At 53.7% G+C, this 15285-nt stretch overlaps 1 protein-coding gene across 1 annotated transcript; it reads right to left on the reverse strand.

Annotated features, from left to right (window-relative positions):
* Nucleotides 1–3474: 3474 nt before the first annotated feature.
* LOC133753383 (protein FAM156A/FAM156B-like) lies at nt 3475–14827 on the reverse strand. The gene is made up of 2 exons (XM_062183952.1): nt 14780–14827; nt 3475–4890 (listed from the first exon to the last, which is right to left on the reverse strand). The coding sequence occupies exon 2, from the start codon at nt 4769–4771 to the stop codon at nt 4133–4135; it is 639 nt and encodes a 212-aa protein (XP_062039936.1). The 5' UTR covers nt 4772–4890; nt 14780–14827; the 3' UTR covers nt 3475–4132.
* Between the last annotated feature and the right edge of the window lie 458 nt (nt 14828–15285).

A 15285-nucleotide genomic window follows, 5' to 3' on the forward strand; every position in this document is an offset into this window, starting at 1 on the left:
CAGGGCAGGTCCATGTCCACAGCCGAGGCCGTGGCATGGCCTGGCGGAGTTGCCAAGTCCTGGCCCCCAATCTGTGGGGAGGGCACCCCTGTATCTGTCCTTTAGAATCACCCCAGGGCAGATGTGCACACAGGCCGGTTCAGACACATACACACAGGAGCGCGGACCTGTGTTGCTTTAAAATATCATCTTGCAGTTTTAGCTGTTTGTTGTTTTGCCTTTTGGAAGTTTTGTATGAGGTACCTTCTCTTTCGCGAGCTGCCTTTGCCTTGCTTATCTCCTACAGTGGTATTTGAACCATTTCCAGGACTCGGCTGTGTTCAGGCCACGGCTGCCCCTTTCCTACTGGATACCCAGGTAGGCCCCATGGGAGAGGAAAGGCCTCCTGGGCTGGAAGGATCTGGAGCCCCGTTGTCTTGGTAACCACTCTGCTGTTGCTTCCTGCTAGCTGGCTGAGCTCAGGCCAGGGTCCCCTGGGGTGAGAAGACAGCCCTCCCCATTCTGATGAAGCTCAGGGCTGAGGCCGGTTTCCAGGGAAACTGAAGCCTGGCCCTTGAGACTCATGAACAGTCACGCATGCGCTGGGATACAGCATGCAGGATGGAGTCCCGGAGCCTGCCCGTGAACCGGAATGGTGAGCCAATACTGATGGGTGGAGACTCACGACTGGGCATGCATACAGACACACATGGAGACTGTGCACTCACCAGCACGCCTTCTGCCCAGAGGTGCACAGCGGCCGTGTCTGGCTGGCGCGTCAAACACATGGACGATGCAGGAAGTATAGGCAGGACCCAGAACCCGCAAAGAGAGGGGGAGATTCTTTACTGTCGTACAAAACGATTCCGTAGCCTCCAACCCTGACTTATGTGCACGTAGGCATTACCTTATAAAAAGAGCTCTATGGGCCGGCGCCTTGGCTCACTAGGCTAATCCTCTGCCTTGCGGCGCCGGCACACCGGGTTCTAGTCCCGGTCGGGGCACCGGATTCTGTCCCGGTTGCCCCTCTTCCAGGCCAGCCCTCTGCTGTGACCAGGGAGTGCAGTGGAGGATGTCCCAAGTGCTTGGGTCCTGCACCCCATGGGAGACCAGGATAAGCCCCTGGCTCCTGCCATCGGATCAGCGCGGTGCGCCGGCCGCAGCGCACCAACCGCGGCGGCCATTGGAAGGTGAACCAACGGCAAAAGGAAGACCTTTCTCTCTGTCTCTCTCTCTCACTGTCCACTCTGCCTGTCAAAAAAAAAAAAAAAAAAAAAAGAGCTCTATGGAAGTACAATCAGCACAGGATAGTATTCATGCTACTAAGGATACAGGGCAGTGACTGAGAATACCTGCAGTGACGCAGCCACCACCACCGAGCAGTTTGACAACAGTTCCATCACCCGCCCAAGGACCCCTTGCTCCTGCCAGTGCTCCCTCCCCAGGACTACCTGGAAGCCCAGGCAACTACTGATGTCTTTCCCATCTCTGTAGATTTGCCCTCCTGTACTTTTCCTCCAAAGTGCCTCCTGCAATACGTGCCTCCTGTGCCTGGTTCTGCCCCTTCTGTGGCAGGTATCAGCAGTAAGGCTCTGTTTAGTGTTCTGGAATATTCTGCCTATGGAGATAACACCTTCAGTTCACTCCTGTGCTGACTGGCAGACGTGTAGTTTCCAGTCTGGGGCCGTCATGAATGTGGCAAGGAACATCTGAGCATGTGACTCAGTGTGGACATATGCCTTCCTTCAATTTCTCCACGTTTCCACTTGTTTCTGTTACAGGACTGCACTGGCTAGAGACGGCAGTGGGACATAGGGTAGATGTGGTACGAGGAGATGCCATTCCCTTGCTCAGGGTCTTAAGTGGAAAGCATTCATTCTTTCACTAGCAAATGGCTTATGATCTGGGGGTTTCTCATAAATGCCTGTTAGAGAGAGGGAGTGAGTGTGGGAGAGGGAGTGGGAGTGGGAGAGAGAGAGAGAGAGAGAGAGAGAGAGAGAGAGATGGAATTTTCCAAGTGGTTCACTCCTCAAATAGCTTGAACAGCTGGCCTGGGTAAGCCCAAGGCCAGGAACCAGAAACTTCATCATCCTGGTCTCCCACATGGGAGGCAGGGACCCACACACTTGGGCCATTATGCGCTGCATTCCCAGGCATCTTAGCAAGAGGCTGTGTTGGAAACGGTGTAGCCAGAACTTGATCCGGTGCTCCACATGGGATGGCTGCATTGCAAGCAGCATCTTAGCCTACTGCAGCACAAACCCAGGAAACTAGGTTCTGTTTCATCATGGATGGGTCTTGGATTTGTCTAATGCTTTTTCTTTGCCTATGAATATGGTAACATGGGAACCAGTATCCCTGCCCCTCTCCCCTTGGGTTGTGGCCTCCTCCCAAGACCTGGTGCTTCCAGCCATGACACGTGCTCTGCAGTGACTGGCTCTCCGCACTTCACCGCCAGCCCTTGCAGAGCGAGCTGCTGCACAGAGCCGCCTCTGAAGCCGGCCTGCCCCGGCTGGCGTGCCACTTCCACCTCTCTGGACCTGCTCCGCCCGTGAAACCAGGGGCAAACTCCCTCACTGCTCTGTCCCCTGCTTTCCAAATTCATGCACAGGGACTGAAATGAGCCTACGTGGTGCATGCATGAGAGAGGATGAAAGGAGCTCACGGGAGGAATTGCAGCGCCCCGGAGGATCGGCAGGTCCAGGAAAAAGGCGGAGAGGGTAGCCAGCCCTGCTGAGCACTGCCAGGTAGCCAGCTTGCATGGAGGACTTGGAGGTTTAGGAGTGAAAACCCTGATGCAGTGCCCTTGTGCCAGGACAGGGGAATTTAACACTCAAGCCCTCAGATGGGAGCCCAAGTTCAGCATCTCAGGAACTCACCTGTTCTCCAGCCCCTCGTGTCGGCTGGAGGTGTAGATGTTTGCAGCCGTGCAGCTTGGGGGCCTACCTAAAAACACAGACTGACACAAAGCGGAATTGGTTTTCAGTTCGGAAGAATCCCGTGTTCATTCGGTGGGGACACGTGACAGGACTCTGTAGGGGAAGAAAAGGGAGAGGTCATCCCACCTCCTGCAATACAAACACCCGAGTGCAAAGCCCAACATGCACGACCCTGAAATGACTCGAGGATGCTCTGCTTCTCCCGTGGCAGGCAGGACACCGTGCTCACCTTCACCATGGAGATGCCTGTGGGCCTCAGCCAGGCCAGCAGCCCCAGCCCGCAGAACCTCCTCCTGGGGGCGGTACTCTCTGCTTGTAACTCCCCTGCAGCAGGAGCACTCCCTGCCAGTGGCACTGCCTCGCTGCTGTGGACGCTGGTCTCATCTCGTGGCCGCAGACCGGGACTTGAGGGGTTTGCTGGCGCCTGCCCTCCTCCCAGTTCCACAACCCACCATGCGGAGCTCCTCCTGACACACTCTGATGTACAGGTGGGAATGAAAGGTGGTGAGCTCAGATCTAAGAAGACACAAGCCGGTGTTGACAAAGAAGCCTGCGTTCTATTTATTCGGTATTGACGGCGAGATGCCCAGAAAGGAACTGCAGTGAGGGAGAATGCTATTGGATGGTTAAGGAGCAGGAAATGGTTTGGATACATTTAGCACGTCGTCATCCTAAAAGTGCACACACAGAAATACAACAGGGAACCACCAAGTTCCAATTACACGCCCCTTCCCCACTCCTTGTTTAGCGTCGGGTTCCTGATCCTGGATCCCAGTGCAGCATGGTGCACGTCAACACACCTAGTGCTGCTTCTCGGGGCAGTGGATAACTTGGCACAGGGCATAAGGACATCAATGAGGCGTTCACTCTACACGGACAGCTTCTGTCTGGCTGACAAGGCGGGCAGGGAAGACGGAAATCCGGAGTGGGAAAGGGACACATGCTTCATGGGGGCCGCAGCGGGTGAGGTCAGGACCACTGGCATGCAGTGCCTTTACGGAATGCCTCCACACGCTCCACACGTGACAGGCAGGGCAGAGTAGGCCCTTCCCGGGACTGGATCTCCTCTCAGGGTTTCCACACACAACACCGGTCTTGGTCCCCTCCCACCGTGGCCCCTTGCTTGGTCCCCAAGGAGGACCCATACCCAGGCCTGGCAGGACAGCTTCTATGACTGGACCCTTTCAGGTTCCCGTCCCGTGAGGATGATCGCCTCATTTCTCATCTAGCCACTGTCTCAGCAGCCTCTGGAACATTCTCTTGCTTTCCTGCTGCCTCTCTGCCTGGCACGTCTCCTCTCGCTCCTCCTCCTGCTGCTGCTGCAGGGGCCCCCCAGGCAGAACGCCAGGCTGGCTGGTCCCCAGGCTGAGGCTCAAGCCACTGAAGCCCTGCACTAGGGTCTCCCACGAGGCCCCACCCCTCTCCCCAGAGAATCCGGACGTACTGGGCCCATGGCTCTGGCAGTAGCGACATTCACAGTGGAACCGATTCTGAGCTCTGTCACCCGGGGGAGAGATGTTTGCTTCCTGTGAGGCCGGATAAGGTGCCCTGTGGTCGCGGTGCCTCCATCTCATGTGCCCCAGGAGCTCTTTCTTGCCCTGGGGGAGCGGCAGCCTTTCGTACCGCCTCTGCTGGGTCTTCGCCTCCCTGTACTGCTGCTGCAGCCGCAGCCCCGCCGGCAGCGGCACAGGCAGATCAGCGCCGGCACCGGGGTTCATGTTCCCCAGGCCCCTCATGAGCTGCTTTGTGGAGGGAGGCTGAGAGGCGGCCCTGCTGTCCGCGGAAGTCTCTGCCATGGCCATCGGGGAGGCTTCAGCAGCAAACCCTGGACTCCAATTCTGGACTGGATCCATGGAGGTCGAGTCCAAGCTGGAGCTCCACCCAGCCTGCGAGTGTAGACAGGGAGGTCAGGCTGTAGGTTCTCAAACAGCTGGAAGGTAGCAGGGCAGATGTGTGGCCAGAAGAGGCAAGGCTGCAGCAAAGGGTAGCAAAAGGAGAAAGAAAACCACCATTACACATCTCACAGAAGGCTGCTGCCGGTGCACTTCTTGTGCGGAAAGTGGGCATAACGACACGCACTCCCTGGCTGCTTCTGAGCACGGCAGGGATCCTGTACCTCGGGAGCTTAGAGTGCTACAGCATCCAATAAAGGTTCTTGAAGTGACAGCAATTACCGTATCCTTGTGTCTAGCCGCACAAAATGACGCAGTCATTGACGTGAATACCTTGCTGATTTTCCCCACCCATTCTGCAGCGTAATCTTAAGATTACTGGGTGAGGAATGTGTTCTTGTCGTCCACACTCACACACTTACAGAAAGCCGACTTTCACTATGCACTCAGCATTTGTGTCCAGGACACAAGCAGCCTCGGACATTTCCACCCTCAGCGCTCTTGGCTTTGCATCTCGTCAAAAAGTTTGCTGTGCCTGGGCTAATGACCTCCAAACTGCCATAGTGTATAAGTGAGCATTTTCTTTATGGAAACAGGAGTAAAAATGAAGAGATTACAATGAGAAAAAATAGAGAATCCCAATCAAGCTAAAAGCTGGTTCTTTGAAAAGATCAACACAACTGATACAGCTGTTCATGACTAGCAGGGAAAACAACAGAGAAGGACCAGCTTCCCATTAGCAGGTGTCAGAAGACATCGCCCTGCCGCCAGCACTATCAACCACTGTACATGAATAAATACTGCAGCATAGTGCACACGGAGCAATGACTTGAGACGTGTCAGCTACCCAAACTGACCCAAGACGAGACAGTGTTCACAGGCCCATGTCTTTTTTTCTAAATACTGATATTTTTAGTACTTATTTATTTATTTATTTGAAAGGCAGATTTACAGAGAAGAGAGGGGGAAGAGGGAGAGAGGTGGAGAGAGGTAGAGAGGTAGAGAGGTAGAGAGATAGAGAGCAAGGTCTTCTACCTGCTGGTTCACTCTTCAAGTGGCTGCAACTGCAGGAGCTGGGCCTATCTGAAGGCAGGAGCCAGGAGCTTCTTCTGGGTCTCCCATGAGGGTGCAGTAGCCCATGGACTTGGCCACCTTCTACTGCTTTCCTATGCTATGGCAGGGAGCTGAATGGGAAATGGAGTAGCCAGGACTTGAGCTGGCGTCCATATCAGAAGCGGCACTGAAGGCAGCGGCTTTACCCACTATGCCACAGTGCCAGACCCAGGCCCATGACTTTTACAAAAAGTACTTGGGAGTGAGTTAAAAGCCTTTGCTATAAGATCTGAGAGCCTAGACCCCCCTCCTGGAATTTCTGCCAGACAGCATATGAAGAAAGAACACCAATTCCATACATGATTTCTGCACCAAGACAAACTAGAGGGAGCACTCCCTAATGATTCTGTATGGATAGCATTACCCTGACACCAAGAAAAGTGGAAATTAGTATTTCCACCTACCTTAGCACAGGATTCTTCAAAAAGAGACTAGTAGTTTGTTCCATCAATATAGGAAAAGGCTCAGAAAGAAGTGGGTGTCACTCCTGGAATGCAAGGGCTGCTCTTTCAACAATGGAAGATCAATCAACATAATGATTGAGAGATGAAGAAGAGAAGGACAGGACGGTTCAAGACCCATAGAAAATCCACTTGATAAGACTCAAAATGCACAGATGAACAAAAGCTCTACCACTGTACGGTTAGATGACAACTTCAGAACCTCTTTAAGCGTGTGTACAGAAAAACAGACAGATAACATCCCAGAAGGTGGACAGTGAGTGCTTTCTCCCTAAGGCTGAGGAAGGGCAAGGATGTCCACTCTCACCGTGGCTATTCCACTGCATGTTGGAAGTCCTCGATGGTGCCATCATGCCATACGAGTGAGATGGGAAGAAAGTGCCCCTGCTCAGAGATCTCACGATTGCCACCAGTGAGCCCCCAACCACCACCCTCAAAACCCCTGGAACAGAGACCCGTTTAGGAAGGATAGAGGAGACAAGTCAGCACATGAAAAACCAGCCGAGGACCTGGAAGTGTAAAGCTAAAAACGCCCTATATATCACAGCCGGCACACACCGTGAAACAGTTACAGATAAAATGAACAAACTGGACCTGTATGCTACCAAGTATAAAAGGCTAATGAAAGAAGACCCCCCAGGGGCTGGTTCTGTGGCCAGAGAGTTAAAGCCCTAGCATGCAGCACTGGCATCCCATATGGGTGCTGGTTCGAGCCCTGGGTGCTCCACATCCGATCCAGCTCTCTGTTATGGCCTAAGAAAGCAGTACAGTCCTTGGGCCCGTGCACCCGCATGGTCGACCTGGGGAAGGCTCCTGGCTTCGGATCAACTCAGCTCCAGTGGTTGCTGCCATCTGGGGAATGAACCAGCAGATGGAAGACCTCTCTCTGCAACTGTGTCTTTCAAATAAATAAAATAAATATTTAGAAGAAAAAAGAAAGAAGACCCCTACTGGAGAGAAACAATGTGCTCCTTCCCTGGAACAATCAACAGGGAGGACATAGTCAATGACCACAAGCTGTTCTGTAGAATCAAGGTGCGCTTACTTGGCTAATCCTCCGCCTGCGGCGCCGGCACCCCGGGTTCTAGTCCCAGTCGGGGCGCCAGATTCTGTCCCGGTTGCTCCTCTTCCAGTGCAGCTCTCTGCTGTGGCCCGGGAAGCCAGTGGAGGATAGCCCAAGTGCTTAGGCCCTGCACCTCATGAGAGACCAGGAGGAAGCACCTGGCTCCTGGCTTCAGATCGGCACAGCACCGGCTGTAGCACCCATTTGGGAGGTGAACCAACGGAAAAGGAAGACCTTTCTCTCTGTGGATCTCTCTCTCTCTCTCTCACTGTCTAACTCTGCCTGTCAAAAAAAAAAAAAAAAGAATCAAGGTGATGCCAATCAAAGTCTCTTAAGGGAGCTTGTATAGATAGCAACCAATTCCACAATTCATGTGGACTTACAAATTAGAAATAGAAAAGTGTGCTAGTAGACATCATGTCGTGGACTTGCCATGAGGCTGCAGTAATCAAAAAGCTGTCTTGGCGTGTTGGCCCAGCAGAGCGAATAAAGCCGCCACCTGGGATGCTGGCATCCCGTGCTGTGTGTACAGAACCATGTCCCAGCTGCTCCACTTCCCATTCAGCTCCCTGCTAATGGCTTTGGAAAAGCAGCGCAAAACGGAAAACGGCACCCATGTTGGAGACGCAGAGGAAGCCCCTGGTTAAGGCTCTGGCCTGGCCCAGCCCTGCTTGTTGCAGCCATCTGGAGAGTGAACCAGCAGATGCATGATCTCTCTGTCTCTCTTCTCTCTGTATCTCTGACCTTCAAACAAATAAATCTTGTCTTAGGAAAATTTGACTTGGTACGGGGTAGCTGTAAGTTTCGGTGGCCAAACAGAGAGTGTATGAATACACACACCGACACACAAATAAAGCCATGGGAGTTTGGGCCATGAAGGGTGCTGGGAGAAAAAGAAAGGCAAGTCTTCACCAAATGGTGTTGTATAACCAACCACATGCAAGAGACTGAACCAGAACCACATAAGTAATCTGCAATTGACTAAAATGGGTTCCAGATCTCAATGTCAAAGGTATGATAATGAGGTTTTAGAAGCAACCATAGGAGGGGCCAGCTTTGTGGTATAATGCATAAATGTGTTGCCCGCAATGCTGGCATCCCAAACGTGCAGCCCACAGCATAAAGCTGTTGCCTGCAATGTTCGCTTCCCAGATGGGAGCCACAGTGCATAAAGCAGTGGCCTGCAACGCTGCATCCCAAATGGGTGCCACAGTCCACAAAGCTGTTGCCTGCAATGTTGGCAACCCAAATGTGTGCCACAGTACATAAAGTTGTTGGCTGCAATGCTGGCATCCCAAATGGATGCCACAGTCCATAAAGCTGTTGCCTGCAATGCTGGCAACCTAGATGGGTGCCACAGTGCATAAAGCTGTTGCCTGCAATGCTGGCATCCCAGATGGGCACCATCTGCTCACCTCAGGATCCTAATCCCTGCTAAAGTACCTGGGAGAAAGCAAGGGAAGATGGCACCAAGTGCCACCCACTCAGGAAACCCTGATGAAGCTCCTGGCTTTGGCCTAGCCTAGCCCTGGGTATTGCAGCCATTGGGGGTGTGAACCACTGGAAGGAAGATCTTTCTCTGGCTCCCCCTCTCTGACTGTAGCTCTTTAAAACGAATAAACTGATATTTTACAAAAGAAAAAACCTAGGCCAGCGCCGCGGCTCACTAGGCTAATCCTCCGCCTTGCGGCGCCGGCACACCGGGTTCTAGTCCCGGTCGGGGCACCGGATTCTGTCCCGGTGGCCCCTCTTCCAGGCCAGCTCTCTGCTGTGGCCAGGGAGTGCAGTGGAGGATGGCCCAAGTGCTTGGGTCCTGCACCCCACGGGAGGCCAGGATAAGCCCCTGGCTCCTGCCATCGGATCAGCGCGGTGCGCAGGCCGCAGCGCGCCAACCGTGGCGGCCATTGGGGGGTGAACCAACAGCAAAGGAAGACCTTTCTCTCTGTCTCTCTCTCTCACTGTCCACTCTGCCTGTCAAAAAAAAAAAAAAAACAAACAAAAGCAAAAACCTTAGGAGAATGTCTTTGAGGCTTGAGGAATGGCCAGCCTTGGACATGATGCCTATGGCAATGTCCATAATAGAAAACAAAGGATAAACTGGAATTTATCACTAAACCTTTGCACGACTGCTGTGAATGTGACAGTGTGTTAGGAGAACCAGAGCGGAAGCTACACATTAGGAGAAAATGTTTGTGAATCACAGATTCCTGCAGGCCTGCTATCTAGAATACATTTAGAAGGCATTTTCCAACTCAACGGTGAGGAAACAGAGAAGCCCGAGAGAAATGGGGAAGAACCAGACCTGGAGCACATGAAGCGACGCTCCGTGTGACTGAGCTTCAGGAAAAGGCAAATAAACCCATGATCAGACAGCCCATGGCTGCCCCCAGAATGGCTGAAATGGCAAGGACTCCCAGGAGCAAGGGCTGGCCAACAGGCTGAGCCACAGGAATGCTCTCCCTGCTGGTGGGCGAGTGAAACAGCACAGCCACAAGGAGATCCTGTTTGACACTTTCTTTCCAGCTCACCAGAGCTTTGCAGCAGAACTCAGCAATCCCACTCCAGGGGTGTACCCTAGAGAAACGAACACGTGGGTTCACACGAAAGCCTGAAGGTGAACCCTCCAAGCAGCCCTATTCACAATCACCCCAATCGGAGCAAAGGCCAGCGTCCTGCCCAGTTCCCAAACCAAGGCTACAGTGAAGAGGGAGAGATGGCGTTTCCCGAGCTAAATTAAGGGGAAGTGGCTGTCACTGCTCAGGGTAGCTCCAGGGAGTGCTCGGGCTGAAGGGACGGTTTGGGATCCAGACTCTGGTGGTGCCTACAAAAACCTCCGTGTGTCTAAATCTCGATGCACCATACCACAAAAGCAAACAACTCAATCTTACTGCATGTTAAGAGCAAAAACCCACCAGTGGATTCTGCAGGAAGGACCTCTCTCTGTGTTCTTTCTGGGAACACACTGCGCATGACTGAATAAAAAGCAAGATACAAGAGCCCCACTGAAAGTTTAGATCAGCAGCCCGGGCTCTCTTCTTTCAGCACACCTGGGAACCATGACCGCACTGCTTTTCCTGAGGGGGTCCTGGAACTCAGAAATGTTTTTTCATCAAACTGTGGTGATCAACAGGTACCGGGGCCGGAAACAGCAACATTGGAACCATCGAATCCTGTGATCTGGCTATGCGTGCACACAAACTCATACATCCCCAAAGAGGGTCTCTTACCGTCTCTGTCATTGCCATGTAGGTTTCCGAATACTCGGCCCAGTTACATCCCATGGGCCGTCCTTATCCTAAACCAACACTTTTGGGTGAAACCTTTGGAAAGTGATCTCAGCCCAGTTACCTCCCAAGCAGTCTCCACTTGTCACACGGACTCTCTCGGGATGATCCTTATTCCTGCTGCGGCCACTCTCAGCGAAAGCCAAGGATTCTCACCCACGTGGTTTCGCGGAGAAACACTTGAGACCTCAGACACCTCACTCCCGCCTGACTGACCTCGTTTTAATGCCTCGTTTCCCTCCGTCCATCAGTCGTGGGAAGTGAACCATTTCCCCGCCCAATCTCTATGCCCAGCATGGCAGTCTCCACCCACTCTCACCACCTTACTAAGGATCCCTCCAGAGGCATCGAGGCCCACGAGGCCTAGCCATGTCCCCCATTGGCAGGGAGGGGGTACCGCGTGCAGTCAGTTTGACTTCCCTGCCCTCGTCATGTGCCGCTCCTTCTGGAGTGGGGCACAGCGCAAGTGGACATGACTGAACCCAGACGGCTATTGGCCAAAGCTTCGGTTTGGGAGACGACTTCGTCCCTGGGCGTACTGCTGCCCTGCTGTGATGGTTCATGTTGATGGGCATCTCAGCTAGGCCAGGAGGCCCGGCATTCAGCCGCAGTCCAGACTCTGTGGTGGAGGATCTGATGAGCACTGACAAGGCGCTGGTTTTCAGGAAAGGACGGTACCCTGCATAACACGGATGGGCTTCTTCTGGTCAGGTGAGGGCTTCCAGAACAAAAGACAGGCTCTGAAAGGGGAAGCAATTTGGCCTGAGGCTGCCAGACAGACCCCCTGCTGTGCTTCCCACCTGCCGGCCTGCCTGCAGACCTGGCACTGAAGACACTGGGGCAGGCGCGATGCTGTGTTAGGTTTAGCCTCTTCCTGCAGTGCTGGGATCCCATATGGGTGCCGGTTGGAGTCCCAGCTGCTCCACTTGCAATCCAGCTCCCTGCTGGTGGCCTGGGAAAGCAGTAGAAGATGGTCCAAGTGCTTGGGGCTGCACACATGATTGGGAGACCCAGAAGAAGCTCCTGGCCCCTGGGTTTGGATCTGCCCAGCTGTGGCCATTTTGGCCACCTGGGCAGTGAACCAGTGGATGGGAGCCCTCTCCCTCTCTAACTTTGTCTCTCAAACATAAATAAATCTTAACAAAAAAAGACTGCAACATTAACTTGCCTGAATCTCCTGCCGTTCCATTGGCCCTCTGAATTTGGGCTTTGTCAGTAGCCATAATCACATGAGGCAAGTCCTTACACTAACTCAATCTCTCAATAGCGAGAGAGGTAAGGATATGTGGAGGCACATAGCTCTCCTATTGGTCTGTCTCTCTGGTGACCCCCATGAACATGACACAGTATGCACCTATCTGCAGTGCAATCTAAATACACTTACAAGTTGTCATAAACCATGTGGCTTACCTGGCTGTGGGGACTGAAAGAGGCATCCCAGAAAATGACTTCTGGTCACTCAGTTTCTGCCACATGCAAGGTAATGTGACCTATGTGTTTCATTTTTTAAGATGTATTTATTTGAAAGGCAGAGTGACAGAGGGGAAGGGCGAGATAAAGAAAGCTTCCAACTGCTGGTTCACTCCCCAGATGAGGTCTGGACTGGGCCAGGTGAAAGCCAGGTGCCAGGAACTCCATCTGGGTCTCCCACGGGAGTACCAGGGGTCCAAGATCTTGGGCCACCTTCTGCTGCCTTCCCAGGTGCATTAGCAGGAAGTATGATCAGAAACAGAGTAGCCAAGTGTCTGACTGGCTCTCTGATAAGGGATGTTGATGTTGCAGGCTTTGGGTTAATCTGCTGCACCACACGGCAGTACCCTGAGTTAAGTTTTAATCGACTATCTCAGTGAGGTCCCCCAACAAACAACAAAGGTGATTAACATTTTGCAAGTGAAGAATCTGAGGCACAAGCCATTGGCCTGGCCCACGATGGAACTGGGGATGACTGAACGCTCTGAAATCTGCAGCAGAGGGAAAGAGGTTTGGGGAAAAAGCTGGGGCCAGAAACGGAGGGCTTCCGTGCTACACAAGAGCAACAGCAAACTACATGCTCTGTGCAGCTGTCCTGGGCCACGTGCCAAGCCAGAGGCTGCCCTACACGATGTGCGCACAGACGTGGAGCCAAGTGGGATGGAGCCATCCAGTGGGAGATGCTGGTCTTTATGCTGCCATCCACCGAAGGAAGCATCTGGACCTTAGATGCCATCACTCAACGCGTTGGCCCTGCAGAATCTGTGCTTTCCCACACGGCATGGAGGAGAGGACTGTATCGAGAGGCCACGTGCTGGCCCTAGGGACACACAAGCAGTAAGAGGAAGATTCCATGCCAGGACGGCCATTCCCCAGGTGCACACCCTTGGTGGGAGACGCTTCTGCTCTGGATGCTCAGCCTGCCAAGAGGCCTGAGCTGGGATGCTGAGGGACACAGTTCAGTTAGGATACCCGTCACTGGGAGCCGGCCAGGGCTGGTGCAGGGAGCAGGAGACTGACACAGCAGGTACCTACTCTCTCTTATCAGTGCCAGGTGCTGGTCTCAGGGCCAGGAGTGCTGCACAAAAGACACGGAAAGTCCCGAGCTCTCATCAGCTTGCGTTCTATTGTGGGCGTGGAGAATGTCAACAGCTAAGCCAGCGAGTGCCAGCTATGCTGGGGTGATGAGCACTACAAAGGCATTTGGATGCATTTCGATAACTAAACCAGGGACACAGGACACTTTCTACAACTTTTCCTAAAGGTGTGAAATACCCCCACGAAGTGAGCTTATTGTAGTTCAAAGAAATAGACTTCCTTTATGATATTAATCCCACAGCAGAGTGAGTGTTTCCCAGAAATGGCACAGTGGTAAAATGAAGCCGGGGGGTCTCTGCAAGTTGGCTGCATGCCAATAACTGTGCCCCAGCCTTGTGCAATTGCTAGGGAGCAAGGAGGCCCTGTCTTTGCCATGCAAAGCCATGCAGATTAGCGAAAGAGCTGGATCTGCGCCTGGCTCCCATGTATGCTGTGTTTCAGAGGCCTCCCCAGACACCCCTGTCCTATGGGTGTGGAACAGAGGGCAGACTCTTCCTGACGGCTTCACCACAAAACATGGAAGTTGCGAACACCCGGGGATGCCCACTTTTGCGTGGAAGAACAGGAAGAGGAGAAGGAAACCTGCCGCATGCATTAGAGTCGACAGGCAGGTGCACAGGAGAGAAGCAGTGGGAGGGAGTAAGGAGGGGGCAGTGGGGGAAGGAGAGAAAGAGGAGGAGAAGCCTAAGCAGCAAGAGGAGGGACACGGAGAACGCCTCCAGCTGGGAGTGCAGAGTTCAGGTGGACTCAGCCCAGGTCAGGGATCACTGTGTTGACACCTTGTGTGCTACTGATGTCGGCCTGAGGGACATCAACACCTGTCACCTAGGTGCAAAACAACCGGACTGGGTGGCTCTATTACCCACTGAGCGTTCCTGAGCATCCACTGCTCAGCGCTGAGAACTCTGGGGAAGTGACAGGTGGTCCCAGGCGTGGGATAAAGCGGGGTGAGTGGGGACTACACGGGTGTAGATAGGTGCTAATAGAATGGGGGATAGAAGACACCAGGCTCGGCAGCTCTTGTTGGGGCAGAATTTGAGCAGAGCACCTGCTGCATTCCCTCCTTCCCCTTGCGTCATTGCCAGCTGAGACACAGCTGGTGTGATGACACTAGACACCATGAAGGGCCGAATTTGGGCGCTGCCTTGATGATGATGCTGGACGGATGGGGAGCAGAGACTTGAAAACACTCTGTGGATTCAGAGAAACCCACGTCGAGCTCTCCAGGGTATCTGCTCACCCACTGAGGATTATTCCTACCACAGGCACAGAACAACTGCTACACTGCACCGCACGGGTAGCACCACTCCTAGGAGGCGCCTGTCCGGGCACCTGCGGAGTGCAGCAATCCGGACAGGCCCGGGTGCCTACTTCCCCGCATAGGCTACCCTAAGCGGCCAAGACAACGTCAGCTATTGCAGGGCAAGGCAGGAATCACACGGTCTATGTAAAGCATTTGTGTTGTCATATGGCGACCCACCTCTCTCGCTCCAGTCCTAGAGTGTCTCTGATTTTCCTAGACACCAAGCCAGTGGTTTTGTATTAGACCACGGGGAGGGAGACTTGCTGGGGGGATGGGGAGCCCAGGAAGCACGACTTCTGAACCTGTTGCACACTGGGCCTAGCCAGCTACATCCCAGGTGCTCAGCACTGCCCACTGCTCGTCTGCTCAGCCCCGCCAAGCCCCAGCTAGAGAGAGACAAATACGCCACAAGCAGACGGGACACCCGCCATTCCGCCGCGCACAAGTGGTGGGCGCACAGGAAAACCCCCATACGCTCGGAGAGCTCCCTCCCGGGTGCCCCCAGAGGCTGTGGGCCCACGACACCAACGCACACCTGTCCTGTTCTACAAGATCCTTGCTGCCCCTGTGTCTCGGGCACTCCGTCTCTGTGCCTCCGAGCGACTGTCCCACCCGCTCCAGTCTCTGCCCCCAGTCTCTCCCCACCCCCGCCCGTCTCTGGGGCGCTCAGGCTCCCTCGGTCT

Source organism: Lepus europaeus, chromosome X, assembly GCF_033115175.1.
Source record: "Lepus europaeus isolate LE1 chromosome X, mLepTim1.pri, whole genome shotgun sequence".
Lineage (NCBI taxonomy): Eukaryota > Metazoa > Chordata > Mammalia > Lagomorpha > Leporidae > Lepus > Lepus europaeus.